Source organism: Sebastes fasciatus, chromosome 6, assembly GCF_043250625.1.
Source record: "Sebastes fasciatus isolate fSebFas1 chromosome 6, fSebFas1.pri, whole genome shotgun sequence".
Lineage (NCBI taxonomy): Eukaryota > Metazoa > Chordata > Actinopteri > Perciformes > Sebastidae > Sebastes > Sebastes fasciatus.
The window spans coordinates 8,000,940-8,026,211 of record NC_133800.1 but is presented as its reverse complement, the minus strand read 5'-3'; the positions used below and the strand labels follow the sequence as shown (position 1 = coordinate 8,026,211).

General features: G+C 40.5%; 1 protein-coding gene, 1 long non-coding RNA gene and 2 pseudogenes across 3 annotated transcripts; all 4 read left to right on the top strand.

The window, feature by feature from the left end:
• Positions 1-11,083: 11,083 nt before the first annotated feature.
• On the top strand, positions 11,084-15,807 carry LOC141768932 (Golgi-associated plant pathogenesis-related protein 1-like). 2 transcript variants are annotated; one of them, XM_074637463.1, is made up of 5 exons: positions 11,084-11,139; positions 11,354-11,563; positions 12,085-12,162; positions 12,529-12,672; positions 15,486-15,807. In XM_074637463.1, the coding sequence occupies exons 1-5, from the start codon at positions 11,133-11,135 to the stop codon at positions 15,566-15,568; spliced, it is 522 nt and encodes a 173-aa protein (XP_074493564.1). In that variant the 5' UTR covers positions 11,084-11,132; the 3' UTR covers positions 15,569-15,807. The 2 variants fall into 2 exon arrangements, with proteins under 2 accessions (XP_074493564.1, XP_074493565.1); XM_074637464.1 differs by having other exon boundaries at positions 11,087-11,139; positions 15,463-15,807.
• Positions 15,808-17,990: 2,183 nt separating this feature from the next.
• Positions 17,991-18,839, top strand: LOC141768933 (uncharacterized). Its single transcript, XR_012594229.1, has 2 exons — positions 17,991-18,367; positions 18,648-18,839. It is a non-coding gene; the product is annotated as an uncharacterized LOC141768933 (long non-coding RNA).
• A 768-nt stretch (positions 18,840-19,607) lies between these two features.
• LOC141770132 (Golgi-associated plant pathogenesis-related protein 1-like) lies at positions 19,608-21,369 on the top strand (annotated as a pseudogene).
• A 153-nt stretch (positions 21,370-21,522) lies between these two features.
• Positions 21,523-24,501, top strand: LOC141770131 (uncharacterized; annotated as a pseudogene).
• The last annotated feature ends 771 nt before the right edge of the window (positions 24,502-25,272 follow it).

The window sequence follows — 25,272 nt, the reverse complement described above, 5'->3', positions numbered from 1 at the left end:
GTTGTTCGCTTTGCTCAGATGTCATCCTCACTAGGGCTGGGCGATATGGCTTATACATAATGTCTCAAAAAATATATATAATATTCCATGTTTTCTCTAAAATAACATAACTTTACTCTTACTATACTGACTGTTGAGTTTAACAGCTCATGTCTCCATATAGCAATATAGAAATATCATAAACTGTAGTGCAAAAAGGCCACAATAAATAACTACTGAGGAGAAAATACAATAAAAAAAATCATAAAATATGTCAAGTTTGAACAAAACCTTACAAGGAGACAGTCACTATAAACTCATACAGACATATGTACCTGGACTGATTACAGTGATCAACAGTGATGATGATTTCTGATCCTCTAGGAGTGGAGTGAATGTTTCAGATGTTTCAGCATTCCTCCCCCACCTGGTGCAGGCTGCCAGTCACCAGCACAGAGACGTGGCCCAACTCTTTCAGGCTGTCTGGCTGGGAGCTCAGTGAACTGAGGAGGGATCCTGCTGCTGGAGCTGAGTGATCCAGCAGAGGCCAACTGACTGCAGCTCTTTTCTCTGGCTGATCCACTGGAGGGCGGTAATGATGCAGGAGAACACCATGCAGGCTGTGACTCACCTAGCTGCTCACCAGATGGCGATGGTGGTGATTTATTGTTTCTGTTGCATTCAGGCCCTGCCAAATGCTCTGTTTTTTTCTCTGCAGTGGGCCAACATGTGCTGCACACACACACACACACACACTGATGCTGTGGTGAGCTGCAGAGAACAGCAGCACAGGGAAACAAGAGAAAGGCTTTACTTTAAGTGAGACTGTATAAGATTTCAAATCAGGTTAAGAGGAATTCATTAATTTGTTAACATGTGTCTGTCAGTTAAGGTTTTACATGTTCAAACCCTATAATGTCTGTTCATGTTGGCTGTTGAGTTAAATCGCAGTGTTGTTAGTGTTCTCATACGTCTGGTCCCTCTGCGAGGTTTCCTGTCTGAACCAGTAACACAGGTCTGCATGCTGGCTGTGGTATGGACTCCTTCCAGGTAATACGTGACATAACCAGACCTCGGCGCCTGGTTTTGTCAGAACCACCCTGTCTCTTGTCGACCTGGAGGTATTAGGGAGGGACAAGAAAAAATTCATCCAGTAATATTTTTAATTGCAGTTAATTCACGTGTCAAATTAAGTCTCACTTTAAATTAAACATTAGAATCATGTAGGTGAAAAGAGCATCCAAGAGAGTTTTGTTTTTTCTTATAGATCTGGGGATTGATCTGATTTATGATAGCTTTAGCCTGATCCTTCTCAAAGCCCCATTTACTATGTGATGAAAATGTATGATATTACTATTAGGTGCTTCATGATTATATATGTTTTTTTCTATATCCACTATGTTCCACCCCTTTTTGTATTATAAAACAAATATGGCATCTATTTGTATGCCTCACAGTTCTCTTCTTCTACCAGCAGGGTGTGCACAGGTGCACTGCATACTGCCAGTGATTACAATGGGGTTGGTTATTTCTACCAGCCTGTCCATTGTTGAATCATGTATGCTCTGATGAAGGTCTGACAGACCGAAAGCTTAGAATAAAAGTGAAATACTGCATAGCGCTAAGTGTGTGGATGTCTTTTCTATCATCTTTTGGACTCATTGATGTTTCCAGCACCTTAGCAATGATTAAGACAGGTGGAGCGGTTGTCCTCCTGCATTACTTTCCACCATAACCAAATTATGTATTTTGCATCATATATCCTTAACCAAACATGGTAACACAGAAGAGGTGATGTCTACTTCTATGTTTGATTGTGTGTGTGTGTGTGTGTGTGTGTGTGTGTGTGTGTGTGTGTGTGTGTGTGTGTGTGTGTGTGTGTGTGTGTGTTTGAATAATGGCCAACCTTGACAATGATACCATACACAATATCATAAACTGTTCAGGTGAATAGTTAATGGTGAATTCAGCGATGTTGTATTATGCAAATCACAGTATCTGAGAACCTACAGTATGCTAGACTTTATAATATCATGTGTTTTGCATGTTAAAAGCTTAACCCTTTTATTCATCAACCCCGACAATACAGTGCCTGTGTAGCGTTTAACAATATTCAATATGACCTTAACAACTTAGTTAAAAAAGAATATATGAACATAAATATTTATGAGCTTCTGTAGGCCTTGGAGTATGCACCTGCTGCCCGGGACAGATGTAGTAGTGACAGTCAGGTCGTCCATGAAGGCTCTTATTGGTGGCTGTGGCTCAGATGGTAGAGCAGGTCGTCCACCAATCAGTAGGTCGGTGGTTCGATCCCCGGCTGCTCTGGTCACATCTCGATGTGTCCTTGAGCAAGAAACTTAACCCCAAAAGCATTGTGTGAATGAGTATTTAGATCAGATCCTGTCAGTGGGTGAATGCTGACATGCACTTTATTCTCAAAAAATAAAGTGCATGGTCTCAGTAGGTGCATGGAAATATTGGTCGTGTTGCTGTTGTATTTCATCTGGCCTTTTCATATTCTGCGAACAGCGAGCGATTTATCAAGGACAACTCCCTTTTTTTGCCAAAGCCAAAATGTTTGCACATCCTAGACCTCAAACGCAACCCTGAAAATCTCTCGCTTGTCTGGCGCTTCCTCGCTATCAGCCTGCTCCGTTTTGTTTTCGTCTTTCTGAGATGCTCTGATGACGCATGTCGAGATGACGTTATTCACAGGGAGAGTGAACTGGAGTAACATTTAACATTTCTTTTAACATTTCTCCCCCAGCCAGCCCTTAGTGGACTCTCACACTATTAATACTACGACACTTGCTCCGACCTTCGAATAACGCCATGGGTGGGTTTACATTGGAGTTAGCTAAAAGCCCGGTTTGTCACGTACCGTCGCTAAAGGGTGCATCTGTGAGTCGGTATCCGATCCTGAGGGGCGCTGCCCAATCTGCAGTATTTGATGAGTTGGGAGTGAGACCGGGTTGGAAAATCACACAAGGAATAACTCAGTGTCAGCCTACCACAACCAAAAGAGCATTACATTTTAGTGGTAGTAACAGTTTTTGAAGTAGTCATGCAATGCTGGTTTGCATTATTGGATTATTTATTTTCTTTTTTGACTGAATACCATGTTTTTCCTAGCGTCAACAGTGGGTTTTGCTCCTGTATTCATATTGTCCCACATTTTTTACATCTACTTTGAATCCGGGTCACAAAAATGTGCATCTATCCATTCTTGTATTGTTTAGATTTGCTGTGGCTCGGTAAAGGCTAAAGGCTAGACAGTCTCCTCACCCTGATCTCTTCAGCTCTGTGCTGCTGGACTCTCAGAGGGGTGGCTTGTTGTCTGACAGTGAATGCTGGGACATCCGGCTGTCAGTGTGTCTTCACGATTACTGTTGTCAGTTTAAATGATTCACTTTTGCTCTGTGATTCTAAAAACCTAATTATGATACTGTGTCTCACACCCACGGTGTTATTAGTGGAGGTGTTTCTCCAAATGTCCCCATTGCTTCCTGGCTTTCTCTGGCATCTTTAGCCCTACAAAGTGGCCACCTGCAGAGCGGGTATAGGTATAGGTATACTGCGTATAGAGCGAAATGAATGTATTTGATATACTGTCAGGTAGTTAAACTACAGTTATGTTTGCATGTCAAAATCTGAATCTGCAAAGTAAATAGTAACTACAGCTACCAAAAATATAGTGGTGTAAAAAGAACAATATTTCAATTTGAAATGTAGTTGAGTAGAAGTATAAAGTAGCATCAAATTGATATGCTTTCCACCACTGACTGCATTGAAGTGAATCATCTCCCTTTAAAAACAAAGACAGTAGTTTTGTTTTCCAGAGCGTGTCTTTGTGGCATTTTGAACAACATATTTGTTTTATTTAGAAGCTTAATATTTTCTAAATGAAATAATGAAATCCAAATTCAGGCTTTCAAAATGTCCATAAACTATGGGAGATGTCACAAACGCTACAATTCTTTTTCTCATTTTCAATTTCCTATTTATTTAAAAAGGTCTCCAGCAAAGCTCCATCAGAATATCACTTCTCTTCTCACATTTAAAACTCCTGCATGCTCACCAGAGCAGATCTCAGGCCTGTTTAACTCTGGTTACCCCTCGGGCAAATTCTGAACTTAGACAGACCTCCACTACTTTGCAATTCATTTTTAAACGCTTAACTTTGAATCTATTTAATCATGTCTGTGATTGTCTGATGTTGTGTGAGTTTTTGTTTCTCTGCTTGTGTCCTTTGTATGTACAGTATTTGTCCTTTTGTTTTATCTGGCTGTTTGTGTCTCTGCTGTACTCTCCCTTGCAAAATATATTTTGATCTCAATTACATCACCTGATTACTGTAACTAAAGGTTATATAACATCGATATTTAGTCTCACTTGTTTGGGAAACAGAGTGAAGGGACTTTGTTTAACTTTGAATAACCTAATATTCGTTTTGGGTTCACACGTCATTCAATTTCCATCAATCCAGACATTTCTATCTGCCCACATACATGCAAACCAAAAACATAAGAGTGTGTGTGTGTGTGTGTGTGCGTGTTTGGCTCACCCGCTCCTACAGGAAGACATGAAAGGAGTCCAGAACTGGAAAAAAGAGGGCATGGTGCCTCCTTGGACGTCCTGTAGATTCACGTAAGTCAAATTCATCCGGTCAAGTTTAACAGGTTTCACCAACCTCACACTTTACGTATGAATGAATGAGGACTTAATGACCTTAAAATAGCAAAATGGCAGGTAGGAACAGTAATAGCTTGATTGGCTGGTGGCTTGATGGCTGATAAGTGTGGACTATAAGATATCTGACTATAATATAATACATCAAATTGTTACAGATAACATGTTGTAAATCAAGAAACAATTATGATTACTGGGCTTTATCATGACTGATGTCTACTGTGGTACTGTTAAACATTGGGGCTTGACTGATTTTCCTTCAAGGCTGCCACTGCTAAGAATGTTTCTGGAGCTGGTAGGAATATTTGCCGTCTTTAAATATCTCTCAAAATATCAACCATGTATTCCAGCTTCTGTAACTCAATGCAATCCCTCATTCAGCATGTCTTTCATTGGCCTTTCTGAGAAAATGAAGCATCTTGCTGTTGTTTACTGTCCATATTCTTAGACACACCGCCTCCACTACAGCAGTATTTATGAGGAACTGAAACCTTCATGATTTCAGTGTGTCTGTGAGAGGGAAAGAGCCGCAGTGTCACCTATAACATCCTTCCCAAGTCATTTTCTATGAAGCAATTCCACAATTTATACTTGATGACATCACAGATTTAAGTTTTAGCACTCTAGTTTTTGGATTTGGGAGAGAGATTTTAATGTTTGCTAATATGTTTGGACAGTTTAGAGCATCTTGAAAATGAAAAGAATTACGAAAATGGGCGTAGTTCCCTTTTAATGCCACTCTCATCCTTTGAATACGAGTAAAGTGTCTGACAAAATAAACTGTAGCCAATGACAGGTTAGTTAGATGAGTACATGGATTGAAAAGTGTTTTTTTTTTCATAAGTTTATGGTGTTATAATAGCTTTAATTGCCAAATCTCTAAATATGTGGTAATTACATCAAAATGTTTAATGATCGCAGCTTCCTCCCTTAATGATACAGGCCCTGTTATTCTTGCTTTTTATAGTCGCTACAACCATTCATTTGAGGCCCTGGCTGGTGAAAAGGAGTCGTAATGAGTATAATTTCTGAGTGTGCCTTTGCAATAAAAACATTTATGAGGTACTCATGAGCTGTTAGGGCTACTACTGTAATCATGTTTAATGTATTATTGTGGCTCTTTGATTGAAGAAAGATACAGCAATGAAAGATATAAGAGTAAACTCGACATCTATCTCATGCAGGGTGAATCTCACATTTTATCCGGAGGTCTTACAAAAGTCTTGTGGGTACACAACAACATGCACAACAGAACCTCTCAGTCTGGATGCCATGCCACGAGTCTTTGATGTGGCTGTCACCTCAGGCTTAACCGGAGTTTTCATTTCAGAGTTCTGCACAAGTTTGTATGTCTCTCTGATCTGTACAGTAAAGGTTACATAGCAAGGAGTCATATGGAGTCTTATGGGCCAGGACGGAGCCTGTGGACATGTTCCATAATGGACATAGGCCTCCGTCCTTTCCACACTTCCCATTCATTGTCTATGTAAGCAGTCGTGCAATGCATTCTGGTAGCGTGGCGGCGTGATTCGAGAGACGGGATCACGTTTGCCGCTCCTCGTTTGCATAAAGTTGAGATCTACATGTTTTCAGAAACACATTTCGGTGAACTAATTTTGTGAGATAAGAGAAGAAAGTTTCCAAACAAGCCGCCATGTTGGTTCCAGTTTGAAAGCCGGGAGCAGCAGCCCACGAAGGAAAGCTTTCGTCCAATCAGGTGCCGAGCGCCTTGTGACTAGTGGAATTCCATCGAGCGTCCAATGCTGGTGGCGACGCACCTGTGTGTTAACGAAGTGGATAGACAGAATGCTGTGACTGGAATATTCTCTCCAGTTTTGCATCCTTCCTCCTCCGTTCATGGGGTCAAGGAGGTGGATTTATCTTCTCAGGAGCGGTGGAAGGCGGAGCTCCACTGCGGTGGTCTAGGTTAATAAGAAGTAGGTGGGCTGCATTGTCAAATCCTTAGTCTGGATCAATGTGGTTAGGTCGATGTGGTCCAGTAGCGGGTGGAGCCCATGTTAATTACAACGAAGGTTATGATATTGTAACCCCTAGTTCTATAAGCACAGGCAGAGCCCTCTACCAAGGAGGCCGTGCTGCTCCTGCCCTGCTCGCTGAAAAGGGGGTAGGGTACCAGGCAGCGCAGGATGCCGCCTTATATTCTGTGGTGATGCATGTATTCGGTAGGCACGTCTTGATTGCAAATCTCAGTGGGCGAACACGTGCGTGTGATTGAAGGAGAGTATTACCCACAGAGTCCATACAGGGCTCCGCCTGTGCCTATAGAACTAGGGTTACAATAGTGTATCCTTCGTTTCAGTATCAGCTTTTAGCTAAAGCTTTTTCTAAATAGTCTTAATTTCAGGCTCCAGATGTGTCCCCCTTTCACCATATTTTGTGGGATGCTTTTTTGTGGGAAAAACTACTAATCTACCTCAAGGATTCACAAATGTTTCTGTGTTTGAGGGCAATGACTAAGCTGTTCGAAAATGTGCTGTCTTAGAAATGGGATACATATGAGTGTAGAGACAAGGCTGGGTTTTCTGTGCAAAATTGGGATACTTTGAACAAAACCTGATTGGCCCACAATTGGGAAGGACATTTTCTACAGAATGAGGGCAAAACTCTTCTTTGATCCTCTGTGGTGGGGACAATGGCTGAATGTATTAGTTCTCGCATGTTGGTCTGCTGGATGGGACTGCATATTACTTATATCAGCTCTAAACAAACAATAAGCACTGATTATAGAGGTGAATTATGTATGAGTAGAGAAGCTGTACTGAAACAGTGTTTAATAGAAAAAACTAAATAGATTTACTTGTACTTTGATTCTATGATATAACTATTATCTTGCTGTGCTATGTTGTCTTTTCATGTTACAGTCACATCATTTCAGACACTCTGACACCAGGAATAAGAGTAAAGCAGACCTGTTCAATTAGTAATGCATGTAATTACTCTGTCTCCTATAAAATTGTGTTCCGATACAACTAAACTGCATTCTCAATTACATTTTGAGGGAAGATTATTTTCTACCGGATTACAGTCGCAGTTTTAAACAGTTTTAAACATTAAAAAAAAAACTACTTTGTTAGGTTTGGGCAACAAAACCACTGGTATAGGTTTAGTAAAAAAACATCATAGGTGCCCCGGTAGCTCACCTGGTAGAGTGGGCGCACATGTACCAAGGCTGAGTCCTTACTGCAGCGGTCTGGGTTTGAATCCTGTGCAGCATGTCATGTTTTTTTGTTTTTTTTGTTGTTTTTGGGTGAACTGACCCTTTCACTTGACTTTTCTCTGGCTTGGTATGCTTACTGATATACAGTATGTCTGCTTAATAATTCCAGGACTGCTTTGGTTTTGTTGCCTCTGCCTCCTGGATTAGAGATTAGATACTCTGTAAAGACTGCTTAACCTAATCACGTTGTTTGTGTTACTGTTGGCCATGACATTGAGATGAGCCAAATGGATCATTAAAGTCCTCTACTTTACATTTGGCATTAATTTATCCACAAAGTAGCTGTTGTGGGTTCACACGCCATTAATTATCCATGAATCCAGACATTTTAATCTGCCCACAGACATCAAACCACAAACATGAGAAGAGTGTAGGTGTGTATGTGCATGTGTGTGTGTGTGTGTGTTCCGACTGTGTATCTTTGTGAGAATCTCAAATTTGAGGTTTACACCTTAACGACTGAGTTAACCGATGATTCTACTGATGAATCTTAAACTAAATTTATAATTTAGCATTAACCCTAACAAGGCATTGTTCTTGCTTTAGTTCCGGTAGCTGCAAAAAGCATATTTAACCGTTAATAAGTGCATAATAAAGGATTTATTAACCCTAACATGGCCTTGTTCTCACTTTAGATCCGGTAGCTGCAAAAAGCATATAATTAAACTGTTAATAAGTGCATAATAAAGGATGTATTAACCCTAACAATGCCTTGTTCTTGCGCTAGATCCATTATTGCAAAAAGCATAGTTAACTATTAATATGTAGTTAATCCTAATAATGCCATAAAAAAAGCTTAGTAAAGGTTAAATAATGACAAGTTAGTTATAAACTCAATAAATTAGTTTGTAATGCTATTATCAACAGTTATAACAAACTCACGCTTTTATTAATGTTCTTAAGCAGTCTTTACACTGTTTCTTGTAACAAGTGTCTTATAAGTTTATAAATGCCTTATAATCTAATGATGCTATTATTAACACTCATATAGCCTTATTAACACATAATAATGTTAATAAGTATCTTATACGGATGTATACGGGCCTTATTACCTATTAATTAAAGCTTATTACAAGGAATTTAATATAAAGCGTCGCCAAGAACACTGCTGTTTCAGAATGGGAGTCCACAGTAAAGCTTTGGAGCAATCAACTCATCTTGTCATCATGTCGCTGATCAGGACGCCATTTGCTGGATTTGTGGTAAACATAACCACGGCGCCCAGGAGCACAGTGTTTTATAGTAAGCTAATGAGATCCATGTGCGTTTGAAGTCTTCTGTTTTTGTCTGTGCTTAATTCAGGCCTCAACTTGTTAACTGTAGACGATTGCTGTCGGGTGGCAGGAAAGAATCCGCTCTTTACCGGAGGGGAGGTTGCCGGTTTGACAGCACCTAACATTCACCCATGTGCTGTCTGTTTATTATTTTTGGCAAATATGTTGTTATGTCTGCTGCTCTATAATTGCCTTACTAATAGGTTGTAGTTGAGAAACACCTACTGTACCTACAGGATGGTAACCCAGACTAAGCAGTGCACCAGGTTATTATCTGTGGATTGAGCAAACCCTAAACAAAGAAATACCAAGAAACCAGAAAAAAACCTACTTATTATCACATGCTTGATTACCTTTCACAAAAGAAAAATGTTTTTATCTGCGGTCTAATATGACTTAATATATCTGGGGAACAAATGAGGAGACAAAAAAAACAAAAAAAACACTTTGCACAAGTATCACGGTCGCTATTCTGTCTTTCAGAGGTTGTAGCAGGCTCAGTTAGTGAAGATACTGGTATCATATGACACTAGAACACCTAAAAAATCCATTAATACCAACCATGTCATGCTATCTTGTGGGGAAGCTAAATAACGCTACAAAGTTACACTAAATTTTGTTGAGAAAAACAATTTTCAAAGGGGTCCCTTGACCTCTGACCTCAAGATATCTGAATGAAAATGGGTTCTATGGTTACCCACGAGTCTCCCCTTTACAGACATGCCCATTTTATGCTAATCCCATGAAGTCTGGGGCAAGAACCATGCAGTTTTTTGCATGCAGTATGAATGTGTTACTGTATGAAATGACCTTTGGTGACCTCTAGGATAATTACAGCCGCATGAAACTTCACAGCCACAAACTAGAGACCTAGAGCATGCAGAGGATGGATGGCTTTTCTATTGATAATACAGGGGTTTCTGGGAAATTTCCAGAACATAAGTGCTCGCCATCCAATTGCTGAAAAATGCAATTCTTGCAGAAATCTCCAAATGTCAAAAGTTTTTGATAACCAATCACAGCATGGCTTTTTCTATGGTGTTCCTCAAGGTCTTGGTGTCTTAATGTGGTATTTTGGAGTGATTTTTGATCATTTTGATCAATTCTTGAGTAGTAAAAAAAGGTTAAATTTAGCATCAAATCTGTGTAACAGTAGGTATCAACCCAAACATTGCTGAAACTGCTGAGATATAATAGCATGGGAATTACCATCGTATACGTATATCATGATGTTCAAAGCCCTTTCGCAATTTATTTTAATTCATTAATTCATTTATTAATTCATATTTTTTATAGACCCACAGTGCTGCACCTCAAATTAACCTTCAGGTTCCTCGCTTTCAGATGATGTAAACCACTTTTATGTGACATCTACTGTTGACTTTTTATCTCCCCCTGAACATCCCCTGTCCACTGTCCCCTCTAAAGTAGGAGGGCGGAATGGTAAGACGTTAAATCTGCACGTGAAGAATGTGGAATATCCTGCAAACAACAAACACTGAGCTCTATGAGTCATTTTCAACAAGGATGAGTGGCTCATTTAAATAATTCCAGGCAAAGGCTGGGTGTCTGACTCCTCCTACATGTTGGAGGGAGAGGACCGGCTCACGTATATAAATACCAACTTCAAAACAGCAAAAGTATCTGTGTCTTTCCAGGACATCCCTCCAGACCTTGAACCAGGTAAGTGCTGGAGATCACTGCAGTCACAGAAGGGTATTTACTGTCGCTAGATAAGACCTAGACTGTATGAAATGACTCCTCTCATCACCACCACACTTTGCCTGAGCACCTGGATAATGTTCTTATTATAATATTTGTAATTGAATTTGCTATCCTTTATTCAATTTCATTTATTAATTTATTTTTTTTCATTTGTTTGAGTGTATTTTTGTTGATAATTTTAACTGTGTTGTTATTTAATTTCAGCCTCCACAACCACAGTCACCATGGCAGGTTAGTGCAATGCTCATGAATTGTTTTCCACAACAGGAACACACATCACAACACAACAAGGAAATATCATTGAGGAGGTTTCTATTATCACAGGGCAGGATTCATCCTGTCTACACCCACAATGTTTGGAAATTCCAGCCTCAGTGATTGCACAAGATGTGTTTCCTCAAAGCACTAAAAGCTCATGGATCGATAATGTCTTTTTAATCTACAGATGCAAGCTTTCAGCAGGAGTTCCTGGTAACCCACAACAGCTACAGGTCAATGCACAACACGCCACCGATGACCCTTAGCAAGGAGCTGATTGCTGCAGCTCAGAAATGGGCCGATCACCTGCTGCAAATCAACGCCCTGCAGCACAGTGACGGTCAGGACGGGGAGAACATCTACTTCATGAGCAGCACAGCAAAGATTAAACTGACAGGTAGATTTAGCATTGTTATCATGTCATCAGCCTAGTTATTCAATCCAACTGTACAAACCATATTCTTGCCTTCATTTCAAGCGGATAGACTTATTTGTTCACCTGCTAAGGTAAGATTATATCTTAAGTTTCACTGTTCTCCACTTACAAATAAAAAGTATAATTACGAAGCATTAAAACACTCTCTAGCTTACTCAGGGGTTTTACTGCTTCAGCCTTACTGGTTCTGGTATGACCAGTAGCTCATGGTGGCTAATGTTAAATATTCCTCCTCTGTTACGTTATGTTTTACCAGTTACCACCCACTTAGAATTTAAACTTACATGTTCATAGGCATACTTTGAAGAAATAATTTAGTAATTTCTATCATTCTTTTTGATGGTTAGCTAAACTTTCCTTTTCTGACTTTGACCTCTGCCTCCAAAACAGCTCTGTTTAGACTATCAAATTCAAACTTCAACTGCCAAGTCAAATATTCATATTATGTAAATTTCTTTTGTTCTTCTTTTTTCATGTTTTAGGGAAAGAAGCTGTAGATTCCTGGTACAATGAGATCAAGGATTACAACTGGAGCAACCCTGGATTCAGCAGCAATACTGGTAAAACACAACCCGCGTGGTGGGTTCCATAGGAGGTCCATGAATAGAGATAGATTTGTAATGTGTAGATCAGTAAAAAAGTTACTGTTACATGTATATATCTGCCTCCCTAAAATATGCATCACTTGAAGATTAAGCCACAAGAACAAATGAAGTTACCACTTGTTATGTTGCTCTGTAATAATTTATTACGTTAAGTGGGCAGAAAAATCAAGTTTTACATCAACCTTAAGTTTCTATGAATGTATGTAGTTTTAGATGTAGGTTATATTATGCATTTAATACAACATTGGGAGGTGGCATCTTCTTTTGTAAATTAGAAACCTAGCACCACATTTTACTACATTGCTGTGTTTCCTCCCGCAGGCCATTTTACTCAGGTGGTGTGGAAAGACAGCACTGAACTGGGCGTGGGTCTGGCCACCGACGGCAAAAGGGTCTTTGTGGTTGGGCAGTACCGGCAAAGAGGCAACGTATCGAGATACTTCGAGAAAAACGTCCTGCCACTAGGTAACATATTACCACAAGTTTGCATATAGTATTGTCTGAGTAGAAGATTGTTGTTAGATAAAACCTAGACTGTATGAAATTACTCCTTTCATCACCATCACACCAAGCCTGAGCAGCTGGCTAATGTTTTTATTATAATATTTAGGGCCCGAGCACCGCGGGGACAGCGAGGCCCTTTTGAAATCGCTATGTTTATTATTATTCTCCGAAATTAATCGCAGTTTTGAAGCGCTAAACATGCTCAGAGAGGAATGACAATTTGCACATGAATCAGAAGTGGGTTTTATGGGTCTCGCATATGGGTGTGACAAAATGGCTCGATAGCGCCCCCTATTGAGTAGCCCTTGCGTGGGGTTTCACCTAGATGTATGAAATCTGGTAGGTATATGTAACATGTTGAGACGTAAAAAAAAAAGCTTCTTGGAGGTATACCATAAACCCAACAGGAAGTCAGCAATTTAAATTTTAGGTCGTTTTTTTAACCATTTCAAGATGTTGTACTTTAACGAACTCCTCTTGGAGATTTTATCCGATCAACTTCAAATTTAGTAAGCAGTATCATAAGACCTTTGTGATCAAGACTTGTTAAAATCTTGAGTTTTTATGGAACTATGTTGCCGTGGCGCGGCAGCGAAAAAGCGCCTTTCGGCAAAAAACAGGAAGTTGTTGTAACTTTGGCATACAATTTCCAATCTGCTCCAAATTTCTCATGTGTGATAAGAGTCCTTGCCTGACGACATCCACATGTAAATTTGGGCTCCTAGTCATTGCGCCCCCTACTGGCAACAGAAAGTTACAGGTTGTGTACTTTTAAAACATACTCTTCACAGATTATTGAGATCCATCTAAAAATTTGTCAGAAAAGCTTTAAGACCTGGATGATGATTCCTTGTGAAAATTGGCAGTTTTTGTCAAACGGTGGCGCCGTGGCAGCATGGCGAATTTTGATGACCCGCAATGAACAAAAAACTGTTTTAACTCAACTCCATATGGTCAGATCTTTTTCCAAATTAATCACGTTTGATGGGAGTCATGCCCTGAAGACATCTACAGGCCAATTTTTAATCATACTTATAGCATCACCTACTGGCAACAGGAAGTTACAGTCGCTATATTTTGGCATACTACTCTTAGCAGGTTAACCAGATCCACCTCAAATTTGGTCAACGTGGTGTTAAGAAGTCCCTGATGCCAAACCGAAAAACTTTTTAGCTTTAGTTGAACGCGCTTGCCGTGGCGACGCATCATTCGCCATGAAACAGGAAGTTGTTTTTGAAGGGCTACAGATGCTTGCAAATGAACGAAACTTGGCACAAGCATTAAAAGTGCTAAAATATGTTATCTCATATGATTCTTGTGCTTAGGTGTGGCAAGGGGGCTCAATAGCGCCCCCTACAAAATTTAAAGAAAGCGGCCCTCGTGGTACATTTCACCTAGATGTACGGAATTTGTAAGGCAGATGTACTATACTTTAGAAAAAAGGCTCTTAACACCATACTCTAAACCCAACAGGAAGTCATCTGTTTTGAATTTTGTGTGTATTTTTGGCCATTTCCAGGCTCTGTACTTTAACAAACTCCTCCTAGAGACTTAACCCGATCGACTTCAAATTTGGTCGGCACAATCTTAAGACCTTTGTGATGAAAAGTTGTTAAAATCTTGAGTTTTTATAAAACAACGTTGACGTGGCGTGGCGGAGAATTTACATAATTCGCCATTGAATGACAAACTGTTGTAACTCGACTGTACTTGGTCAAATCTGCCCCAAACTTGACCTACCTCATAGCAGTCCAGGCCTGAGGACATCTAAATGGCAATATTGACTCATAGTCATAGTGTCAACTACCGGCAACAGTAAGTCAGCGTTATGTGACAGACATCATCTGATTTACATGAAATTTACATTGTGTAATCTACACTTGATAATGAGCAACATAATGCATGTTTAGCGGGTGTTCTCTAGCGCCATATAGTAGACACAGGAAGAGGTGCAAAATCTGCAAACCTTCATTTCCTGTGCCACTCAATCCAGGCAGGAAATAACGTCTAACTTGTGCGTGCAGTGTCCGATGGTCACGATAAGCAAATTTGCTTCAACCTATGTCCCGCCAGTACCTCTCGACGTGCGCCAAGGTGCAAGGGCCCAATCATCGCTGCTTGCAGCTTTAATTGTAATGGAATTTGCACTCATTTATTAGATTATATTTATTCATTTATTTTATTTTTTTATTTGTTTGAGTGTATTTTTGGCGATCGTTTTAACTGTGTAGTTATTTAATTTGAGCCTTCACAACCACAGTCACCATGGCAGGTTATCCAAATCCAAACATCCAAATAATATATGAAATAGTTCAAATGAGCTCCAATTTGAATAGAAAAACAACTACAACATTATAAATACTGTTATATAGTAGTAATAGAACACTATATATAGTGTGCATGCACTCTCTGAAAGGGGCAAGCATAAAGAGTGTTTTTACTTTTGATACTTGAAGTACATTTTGCGGCTCATTCTAATAGTCCATAGGTGATATTGTAAGTGCACTAATTTTTTATATATTTAAACTGACACTTTAAGTGCCTTGTAAATGACGACCTTTGGCTGCTTTGGTTTTAGAATGCAAATACCACAGTACCACTTACAGTGTACTGTTCACAGTTAACAAAAACTTTTATGTCAAACTTTCTATATACCTGATTTCATTCTCTGGGGTGCATGCGGTGACCGCCGAGGGGAAGCTTTTTCAAATATGCCTCAGATGCATACCAGTGTTTACTGTCACTTTCCAGCGTAAAGGCTGTGCATCTTACAGCTGGAGGAGAGTTGGATGGAGCAGAAAACACCTCCAGAGAGGAAGGTGGAGTGAACCCAAGGACAACTTGCACACTGCTGTAGATGACTACGACCATCCCCCTGCAACCCCCAACGCACTGTTGCTAAATGTTCCATGTTGAAATTAAGAAAAATACAAATTAAACATGATTCATAATGCTTTTAATTGTATTGAGGTTCAATATTAATGTGGAATTGGCTTTTTAAATGTATATATACAGAGTGTTACAAAGTATATCAGAAAATCTCATAAAATAAATGCAAATGCAATCAGCGCTGAGCAATAAACACATTAATATGCACCAAACATCTCTGATTCCCTTCATTTCAATAGATCCACAGACAAGTAGCAGATTGACGCACATACCTGAATAAATAATTGGAAAATGCAGATGCCTCAGGCATGAGGGCTCTCTCAAGCTCTGTACAAAATCTAAGGATGATGTAATTTTGCTTTTATTCTTAGAATTAAGAATAAGTGCCATGCCATCTTGAGACTGGGTCTCAGCTCATTTCATGATGTTAGCTGGTGATGATATAGACAGCTTGCTTCAGAGGGCTGTGTTGATGTGGGGTGCAGGTAAAGAGGGGATGGTTCTGGGATGCTGGAACACACTGTTGAGACTTCTCTACTGGCTTTTTGTGAGGTTAGTGGAGATAAAAAAAATAAAAAAAGCAGGGATGACAACCGGACTACTGAGTCTGCCATGGCATTCAGATTAAACTACCAAGCCTTGTGGGGCCAGTCAATGTTAGCCTGACCATATAGAATGTATAAGGCCGGGTCAAGCCACAGAGTATCTACTCTTTTCTCGGGTGAAATTAGGATTCAAAGGCAGTTCAAAGGTATGTTAGGCCAGAGTTAGGGAAGGCTGTCGCCTGTCAGAAGGTTCCGTAGATTCATGACAACACAGCCCGATACCCAAAACATCATTTAACATGAATACTGCACCAGAGGTCTCCTCAGTCAGTTAGGAGTGACCAGCAGAGGCAGCAGCTACACACATTTCGTATTTCGTAATTTCGTAATGATACATTATCTGTTAGCTGAAAGCCTGGTTTGTCCAATACTGTCGTTAAAGGGTGCCTCCGTGCGTCGGTATCCGACGGGCTGAGGGGCGCTGCCCAATCTGCGGTATTTGACGAGTTGGGAGTGAGACCGGGTTGGAAAATCACACAAGGAATTACTCAGTGTCAGCCTACCACAACCAAAAGAGCATTACATTTTAATGGTAATAACAGTTTTTGAAGTAGTCATGCAATGCTGGTTTGCATTATTGGATTATTTATTTTCTTTTTTTACTGAATACCATGTTTTTTCCTAGCGTCAACTGTGGGTTTTGCTTGTCTCCTGTATTCATATTGTCCCACATTTGTTACATCTACTTTGAATCCGGGTCACAATGTGCATCTATTCATTATTGTATTGTTTAGATTTTCTGTGGCTTGGTAAAGGCTAAAGGCTAGACAGTCTCCTCACCCTGATCTCTTCAGCTCTGTGCTGCTGGACTCTCAGAGGGGTGGCTGGTTGTCTGACGGTGAATGCTGGGACATCCGGCTGTCAGTGTGTCTTCACGATTACTGTTGTCAGTTTAAATGATTTACTTTTGCTCTGTGGTTCTAAAAACCTAATTATGATACTGTGTCTCACACCGACGGTGCTATTAGTGGAGGTGTTTCTCCAAATGTCTCCATTGCTTCCTGGCTTTCTCTGGCATCTTTAGCCCTACAAAGTGGCCACCTGCAGAGCGGGTATATGTAGAGGGATACTACGTATAGAGCGAAATGAGCTTTTTGAAAGTAAAAGCACTTATTATGCAGAATATTTTATGTGACACTATCAGTAAGTTAATGTTGTAGCTGGTCAAGGTGCGGCTAATTTGAAGTGTATTTGATATACTGTCGGGTAGTTAAACAGTTATGTTTGCAGGTCATAATCTGAATCTGCAAAGTAAATAATAACTACAGCTATCAAAAATGCAGTGGTGTAAAAAGATCAATATTGTAGTAGAAGTAGTTGAGTAGAAGTATAAAGTAGTAACCATGCATAAGTGCTCGCCATCCAATTGCAGAAAAATTAAATTCTTGCAGAAATCTCCAAATGTCAAAAGTTTTTTATACCAAATCACATCATGGCTTTTTCTGTGGTGTTCCTCAAGGTCTTGGTGTCTTAATGTGGTATTTTGGAGGGATTTTTGATCATTTTAATCAATTCTTGAGTAGTAAAAAAAGGTTAAATTTAGCATCAAATCTGTGTAACAAATGGTATCAACCCAAAAATTGCTGCAATTTATGAGACATAATAGAGCATGGGGATGGACATTCTATCACAATGTTCTAAGCCCTTATACACTTGCACAATTTATTTTAATCATTTTATTAATTCATTTTTATTTATGATTTATGACTAGAACAACTTGACACACAGTGCTGAGCTGCACCTCAAGTTAATCATCAGGTTCCGCAGCTTTCAGATGACGTATGTGACAGGGTCAAAAATGACTTATGCATGATTTATGTTTTATGGTTGTTTTTATTCTATTTTGCATGTTTTATGGTTTTTATTGTATTGTGTGTTTTATACCTGCATGTTGGTTGTTTTGATTGCTTTTAGTATGTAAATTGAAGTGTTTTTAAGTCATGAACTGGAATGAGACCCATGGACAGCCACACCCCCAAAGACACTGATTAGGAGAAGAGCGGCAGGTGTGGCGGAGAGCCTGCAATTAGCAGGATGCAGCACAGGTGGAGAGGACACAAAAGGAGAGAACGGCTTGCAGCAGCAGAGGAGATCTTCAGTCAGAGACAGTCCAGAGACAGCAGTGCAGCAGAAAAGCCCTCCTGCTACTACCTACCAGCCCAGTGACCTGAGAGTCCTGTGAGACTACATGCAGCAGACCGTGTCCGCCAACGCAGATTCACTCAAAAAACGTAAGTACCCTTTTGGTACATTTACGTGGCGGACACACTGAAAACAGACCAGGATAGCTTTTATCTGGAGTTGTGATAGCAAAGTAGTGGAGAACACACTACTGGTCCTGGTCTCTTGTTGTTTCACAGTTTCGGACGGTGCTGGAGAGACGGCCGAGACGGGCAGACGGCTGTTGGAGTACGGGAGGAGCTAAGACGCGGACACGAGGAGGATCGCTGGATTGGATTGGACTAGATTGGACTGAACTGGATTAAAGAGCCGGATTGGATTTGATTGGACTGGACTTTTTATAGGGTTTTTAACCTTGTTGCTAGTAACATTTTATTCCTTTTAGCTTTTAGATTAATCATTCATTTTTAGACCCATGCTATTTTAATTGCAATAAATCTGGTTTTAAATTGATTTAAACTTCTGCCTGTGTTTTTAACTCTGCTCCCCTGATGTAAAAGAACCTGAATTTATCAGAGTCCTAGGCTCCAAGTATTTCCTAGGTGGCGTTGTCGGCTCTAAGCAAAAACATTAATTGTAAATCTAACTGGTACTTTAAGTTGCGGCCTTGCCATTGGCTGTTGGGCCCGGGCCACACATACACCACTTCTGTGACATGTGACTGTTGACTTTTTATCTACCCCTGAACATCCCCTGTCCCCCTCCCTCTAAAAAAGAGTGCAGAATGGTAAGGGGTTAAATCTGCATGTCAATAATGTGGAATATCCTGCAAACATCAATACTGAGCTCTATGAGACATTTTCAACAAGAAAGAACAAGTTGATCATTGAAATAAATACAGGCAAGGGCTGGGTGTGTCACTCCTCCTACATATCGGAGGGAGAGGGCCGTCTCACGTATATAAATACCAACTTCAAAACAGCAAAAGTATCAGTGTCTTTCCAGGACATCCCTCCAGACCTTGAACCAGGTAAGTGCCGGAGATCACTGCAGTCACAGAAGGGTATTTACTGTCGCTAGATAAGACCTAGGCTGTATGAAATGACTCCTTTCATCACCACCACTCTATGCCTGAGCACCTGGATAATGTTTTTATTATAATATTTGTAATTGAATTTTCTATCCTTATATTCATTTATTTTTTAATTTGTTTGAGTGTATTTTTGTTGATCATTTTAACTATGTTGTTATTTCATTTCAGCCTCCACAACCACAGTCACCATGGCAGGTTAGTGCAATGTTTGCTCATGAATTGTTTTCCACAACAGGAACACACATCACAACAAGGTGTTATCATTTAGGAGATTTGTATTATCACAGGGCAGGATTCATCCCGTCTACACCCACAAAGTTTGAAAATTCCAGCCTCAGTGATTGCACAAGACGTGTTTCCTCAAAGCACTAAAAGCTCATCGGTGGATAATGTCTTTTTAATCTACAGATGCAAGCTTTCAGAAGGAGTTCCTGGACACCCACAATGCAGGTCAAGGCACAGTGCGCCACCGCTGACCCTTAGCAAAGAGCTGAATGCTTCAGCTCAGAAATGGGCCGATCACCTGCTGGAAATCAACACCCGAGAGTACAGTGGCGTTAAATACGGAGAGAGCTTTTTCTTCCTGTACAGGAAAGACAAGATTAAAGTGACAGGTAGATTTAGACCCAACCCCTTTCTGTTCCATTCTTTTATCATGTCATTAGTTATTCAATCCAACTGTACAAACCACATTCTTTCCTTCATTTTAAACGGATTGATTTATTTGTTCACCTGTAAGACTGTAACTTTTGAAAGATTTAAGTTTCACTGTTCTCCACTTACAAATAAAAAGTAGAATTACGAAGCATTAAAACACACTAGCTTACTCAGGGGTTTTACTGCTTCAGCCTTACTGGTTCTGGTATGACTAGTAGCTCATGGTGGCTAATGTTAAAATATTCCTCCTTGTTACATTAGGGTTTACCAGTTACCACCCACCTAGAATTTAAACTTACACTTTCATGGGCATACTTTGAAGAAATAATTTAGTATTTTCTATCATTCTTTTTACGAAAATCCCTTCTTTGCCATTGCAGTTTGTTGGTTAGCTAAACTCTCCTTCTCTGACTTTGCCCTCTTAGATTTGAATCAAACAATGTGATTATATCTGCCTCCAGAGCAGCTCTGTTTAGACTATAAAATTCAAACTTCAACTACTAAGTCAAATGTTCATATTATGTCAGTTTTATTATTTTAATTTTTTTTCTCTTTCATGTCTTAGGGAAAGAAGTGGTAGATTCGTGGTACGATGAGGTCAAGAAATACGACTGGGCCAACCTTGGATTCAGCAGCAATACTGGTAAAACACAACCCACCTGATGGGTTCCATAGGAAATCCATGAATAGAGATAGATTTATAATGTGTAGATCAGTAAAAAAGTTACTGTTATATGTATGTATCTGCCTCCCTAAAATATGCACCAATTGAAGATTAAGCCACAAGAATAAATTAAGTTACTACTTGTTATGTTGCTCTGTAATAATTTGTTACGTTAGCAAAAAATCAAGTTTTATACCAACCTTATGTTGTAGTTTCTATGAATGTAAGTTGTATGTAGTTTTAGATGTAGGTTATAGTATGCATTTAATACAACATTGGGAGATAGCATCTTCTTTTGTAAATTAGAAACCTAGCACCATATTTTACTACATTGCTGTGTTTCCTCCCGCAGGCCATTTTACTCAGGTGGTGTGGAAAGACAACACTGAACTGGGCGTGGGTATGGCCACCGATGGCGAAAGCACCTATGTGGTTGGGCATTACCGGCCAGGAGGCAACATATCGCCAGACTTCCCGAAAAACGTCCTCCCATCAGGTAACGTATTACCACAAGTTTGCATACAGTACTGTCTGAGTAGGAGATTACCTCACAAGGCTGCAAGGATGCAGAAGTCAACTTTACAAGTTTGAAGCTCCAGAGGGAAACGAGAACAATCTGTTTAACCTTTGAGAATTTCATTGCCCAGGCATCTTTTAAATGCAACATAATTTCGCCTTAAAGTTATGGTTTTGTCCAAATTAGGAATACATCCTACCAAAGACCAGTGGATACTTACCTCGAAAGTGACCTAAGCCTAACTGACAACCCTCAAATGGGACCCATGAACCCCTTGGGGCAAACTCAAAAGAGACCTCAAGGGGGGAAAAGTCTGCTGAAGCTTAAGTCAAGAACGAGAATTGGATGCTGTAATGTTAGAACATTATACCAGACAGGAAAACTGGCGCAACTGGCCAAGGAAATGCAACGGTACAACATAAGCATTATCGGGGTGTGTGTGAAAGCCGATGGAACACCTTTGGAGAGGTAAGAACTGCCACTGGAGAGACCTTCCTCTACTCTGGCAACCCAAAGGAAGAAGACCCCCACACATACGGAGTAGGACTACTCCTATCAAAAGACGCAGCTAAAAGTCTCATAGAATGGGAACCAATATCAGAACGGATCATCACAGCCAGGTTCGCATCCAAAGGACGCAATATCACATGCATTCAGTGCTACGCTCCAACCAACACTGCTGTGTTTGAAGTGAAAGAAACTTTTTACCAACAACTACAGGCAGTTTTTCAAAAGGCTCCCAAGAGAGACATTAAGATTGTGATGGGAGACATGAATGCCAAGATTGGAACGGATAACAACGACTGGAAGGGAACAATGGGGACAGAAGGTCTGGGGCAGATGAACGAGAACGGGCTTCTCTTTGCAAGCCTTTGTGCCCTCAATGAGTTGGTGATTGGAGGCAGTCTTTTCCCACACAAACAAACCCATAAAGCTACATGGATATCTCCGGACCACCGCACAGAGAACCAGATCGACCACATTGCAATAGACAGGAAATGGAGGAGAGTTCTCCTCGATGTCAGAGTCAAGAGGGGCGCCGATATAGACTCAGATCACCATCTTCTCGTGGGAGAACTCCGGATGAAGTTGGCAGTAAAACAGAAAGCTGGAAACAGGGTACAGAGAAGATTTGAGACAAGAAAACTAAAAGACATCAAGGCACGGCAAGAATGGGGAATTCTACTCCGAAACTGGTTCCAAACCCTAGCAGAGGGAGAAAACATAAATGACAACTGGGAAAGATGCAAGAAGGCTATCACTGACACATGTGAAACTGTCCTGGGGTACCGAGACCCCAAAAGAAAAGACTGGATTACTGATCCAACATGGAGGGAGATTGAAGCTAGGCGAGACATCAAACTGAAACTCAACAGAGAGACAGACCGCAATAAGAAGGAAGGCCTCCGACAAGACTACCAACAAAAGAACATAATCGTCAGAAAGAGCTGCAAGAGGGACAAAAAAGCACAAGCGGAGGAGCTCGCCAACAAAGCAGAGGCAGCAGCCAGGCAGAACAACGCAAGGGAATTGTACAAAATTACCCGACAGTTAGCTGGTAAGAACAAGAGCTTTAGCCGGCCTATCAGAGACAAACAGGAAAACCTTCTCACTAAAGACTCCCAACAACTAGAGCGCTGGAAGGAACACTTTGAGGAAGTCCTCAATAGACCTCCTCCAGACACCCCCCCAGACATTGAAGAAGCGAGACGAGACCTAAACATCAACTGTGAAAGGATATCAAAGGAAGAAATCAAAAGAGCCATCAAAAAACTGAAGCTCGGCAGAGCACCAGGAAAGGACAACATCCCCCCTGATGCACTGAAAGCAGACATCAGTGACACCGCTGACATCCTCCACGGGCTTCTAAATGAGATCTGGGTAAAAGAGGAGGTACCCAATGACTGGAAACAAGGGCTAATTGTCACAATTCCCAAGAAAGGCAACCTCAGTGAATGCAAGAACTGGAGAGGCATCATGCTTCTCTGTCCCCAGCAAAATCCTCTGCCGAATCATCTTGGATAGAATGCAAGAACCACTGGACAAGATATTCAGGAAGGAACAAGCAGGTTTCCGGAAGAACAACTCCTGTACAGATCACATTGCATCATTCAGAATAATTGTCGAGCAGTGCATCGAATGGCAGTCATCACTGTTCATCAACTTTGTTGACTTTGAAAAAGCCTTCGACAGCCTAGACAGAAACATCCTGTGGAAGCTGCTCCGACATTACGGAATACCCATAAAACTGGTCAATCTCATTAAATGTATGTACAATGGATTCACGGGCCAAGTCATTTCAAATGGAAAGCTATCAGACACCCTCCAAATAAAAACAGGAGTACGACAAGGCTGTCTTCTGTCTCCCCTGCTCTTTCTTGTTGCCATCGATTGGACTATGAAAAAGTCAGTGGAAGGCCAAAGGACGGGGTTACAGTGGACTCCCTTCACACAATTGGAAGACCTCGATTTTGCAGATGACTTGGCACTGATCTCAGGAACACACACACAAATGCAACAGAAGACAAACAAATTACATGAACACAGCAAACAGCTAGGCCTCATGATCAACGTTGGAAAGACCAAGGTCATGAGGATCAACACTAAATCCCACCAAGGAATAAATATCAAGGAGCAACCCCTAGAAAATGTGGCAGAGTTTGTCTACCTGGGAAGCAACATCAGCACAGACGGAGGAGCAGATAAGGATGTGGAGCTACGCATCAGCAAAGCAAGACATGCCTTCAGAACACTCCGACCTGTATGGCTCTCTTCCCAGCTCTCCAAAAACACAAAAATCCGAATTTTCAACTCAAATGTAAAATCTGTCCTTCTCTATGGCTGTGAAACCTGGAAAACCATAAACACAATCACCAACAAACTGCAAGTGTTCATCAACAACTGAGGATATGGTGGCCCAGAAAAATTACAAATACAGACCTGTGGAAACAAACAAACCAGGAGCAAATCAACAAAGAAATCAAAAGGAGAAAGTGGAGATGGATTGGGCATACACTCAGAAAACAAGAAACAAACATAACAAGACAATCTCTGGACTACAACCCACAAGGAAAGAGGAAGCCAGGGAGACCAAAAAACAACTGGAGACGGTCTATGCTTGACGAGTTAAACAAGATCGGGACCTCCTGGCAAGAAGCAAAGACCACTGCACAGAAGAGAGTGAGGTGGAGATCCATGGTGGACGCCCTATGCTCCCAAGGGGGCCAAGAGGACTAAGAAGAAGAAGAAAGACCAGTGGTGGAAAGTAACTCATTACATTTACTCGAGTACTGTACTTTTGAGGTAATTGCATTTTACTTTAGGACTTCTATTTTATGCTACTTTATACTTCACTACAATTAATTGACAGTTATAGCTACTAGTTACTTTGAAGATTAAGATCTACTTCTATAAATCGGATGCGAACTGTTCCTAAACATCCAAATAGTATATGAAATAGTTCAAATGAGCTCCAATTTGAATAGAACAACTACAACATTATAAATACTGTTATATAGTAGTAATAGAACACTATATATAGTGTGCATGCACTCTCTGAAAGGGGCAAGCATAAAGAGTGTTTTTAATTTCGATACTTGAAGTACATTTTGTGGCTCATTCTAATGGTCCATAGGTGATATTGTAAATGCACTAATTTTTAATATATTTAAACTGACACTTTAAGTGCCTTGTAAATGACGACCTTTGGCTGCTTTGGTTTTAGAATGCAAATACCACAGTACCACTTACAGTGCACTGTTCACAGTTAACAAAAACTTTTATGTCATAACTAACCAGATTCTATTTGTGCCAAACTTTCTATATACCTGATTTCATTCTCTGGGGTGCATGCGGTGACCGCTGAGGGGAAGCTTTTTTAAATATGCCTCAGATGCATGCCTCACCACCAGTGTTTACTGTCACTTTCCAGCGTAAAGGCTGTGCATCTTACAGCTGGAGGAGAGGTGGGTGGAGCAGAAAACACCTCCAGAGAGGAAGGTGGAGTGAACCCAAG

Excerpts from the sequence above, each read along its gene's own strand:
- LOC141768932 (XM_074637463.1), top strand. Across the intron at positions 11,564-12,084 it reads AGCAAAGATTAAACTGACAG|GGAAAGAAGCTGTAGATTCC; the intron begins GTAGATTTAGCA and ends TTCATGTTTTAG. Across the intron at positions 12,163-12,528 it reads TGGATTCAGCAGCAATACTG|GCCATTTTACTCAGGTGGTG; the intron begins GTAAAACACAAC and ends TTCCTCCCGCAG.